At 41.3% G+C, this 1,823-nt stretch overlaps 1 protein-coding gene across 1 annotated transcript in view; it reads left to right on the top strand.

Annotated features, from left to right (window-relative positions):
• LOC110459623 (mucin-5AC-like) overlaps window positions 1-1,823 on the top strand; it is a 46,252-nt gene that overhangs the window by 21,544 nt on the left and 22,885 nt on the right. The window contains exon 7 of the mRNA XM_021511969.1: window positions 394-511. Within this exon, the coding sequence (XP_021367644.1) occupies window positions 394-511 (118 nt within the window). The remainder of the gene's footprint in view (window positions 1-393; window positions 512-1,823) is intronic.

The raw sequence follows: 1,823 nt of genomic DNA, 5'->3' as shown, positions 1-1,823 counted from the left end.
GAGACAGGTGTTACGCTGGTACAGTAGATATTATGTAGTGTTTATTTTAGATATCAGCACAGTGTGTGAGACAGGTGTTACGCTGGTACAGAAGATATTATGTAGTGTTTATTTTAGATATTAGCACAGTGTGTGTGACAGGTGTTACGCTGGTACAGTAGATATTATGTACAGTGTTTGTTTTAGATATCAGCACAGTGTATAAGACAGGTGTTACGCTGGTACAGTGTATATTATGTACAGTGTTTGTTTGAGATATCAGCACAGTGTGTGAGACGGGTGTTACGCTGGTACAGTGGATGTTATGTACAGTGTTTGTTTTAGCTATCAGCACAGTGTGTGTGACAGGTGTTACGCTGGTACATTAGATACTATGTACAGTGTTTGTTTTAGATATCAGCACAGTGTGTGAGACAGGTGCTACGCTGGTACAGTGGATATTATGCCCCAACACACCAGGTCCTTGGTCAGGTGATGAAACAGAGGAAGGAGGATATCAAAAAGGATAAAGGTCAGCTTATATAGATTTCCACCAGATCATTGTAAGGTCGGCAAGGTAAACCCTTGTTGATAGGTTGTTGTGTGAAATATATTTATGGACTTTGAATTGTAATTGACTGCAGCTGTCATGATTTCTAGTTGGAGATGTAATATACAGTTATTTTGAATGAAACAAAGTCAAGCTCCATGCAAATTTTAGCTTCATCATCATGGTCATAAGCTATCAAATTATGCATTAGCTAGGTCAAAGGTCAAATAAAGTACAAATTATGTGTGATACAATGAGAGCAGTGTCAATCCAATATAGAACTCTTGAGATGATAAATCATGCTTTTAGGTCACCTGTGTCAGTCTGGTGACCTATTGCGATTGTGTTCTGTCCATCGCCCATGAATGTTCATGTTTTTCTGCTGCTTCTCAGAAATCAGGTTTTGATTGAATCTGGAGTTGTCATCAGCCGGTGGTGGAGATTTGAATTTGTACTCAAGAAGTAGCTTATGATCCGCAGGGAAATAGATGGGGCCATAAGTGGTCACAAACGTGCAAATCTTTCTTCTGCTAGAAAAGATATTGGCTTACAGAATATATGTTGGCTTCATTATTCCTACAGTCAACACCTCACTTCATTAGAATACTTCAATAATAAACCTGTATATATAACATGTAATCATACTCTTAGAGAGTTTGTTATTAGCTCACCTGCCCGAAGGGCAAGGAACTTATGCCAATTGGCGCGTCGTCCGTCAACTTTTCCTAAAAATTGCTACTAGTCATAAACAACTGAGCAGATTTTGACCAAATTTGGTCAGGAGCATCCTTAGGTGAACGGAACAAATTTGTATAAATGGTGGGTTTGGCCCCCCAGGGGGCTGAGCGGCGGGGCCCAAAAGGGGGAAATATAGCAAAATTCTTTAAGATACTTCTTCTGCAGGAATGAAAGGATTTGTTCCATATTTGGTCTGAAGCACCCTTGGGTGAAGGGGAACCAATTTTGTATAAACGGTGTGTCTGACCCCCCTGGAGGCAGAGAGGCTGTGCCCAACAGGGGGAATTAGAGGTAAAACCTTTAAAATCCTTCTTCTACCATAGGGATTAAGGTATTTTATCCTAATTTAGTCTAGAGCATCCTTGAGGCAAGGGGACTCAATTTTGTATACGCAGTAGGTGTGGTCTCCCAGGCGGCAGAAGGGCGGGGCCCAATAGAGGTAAAACCTTTAAAATCCCTCTTCGACCATTGGGATTAAGGGATTTTATCCTTATTTAGTCTGGAGTATCCTTGGGTCCTTGTATAATTGGTGGGTATGAACCCCCCCCCCCCCCCC

The sequence above is a fragment of the Mizuhopecten yessoensis genome, unplaced genomic scaffold (genome assembly GCF_002113885.1).
Source record: "Mizuhopecten yessoensis strain PY_sf001 unplaced genomic scaffold, ASM211388v2 scaffold10143, whole genome shotgun sequence".
In the NCBI taxonomy this organism is placed as follows: Eukaryota; Metazoa; Mollusca; class Bivalvia; order Pectinida; family Pectinidae; genus Mizuhopecten; species Mizuhopecten yessoensis.
This window is presented reverse-complemented; position numbering and strand designations above follow the sequence as displayed.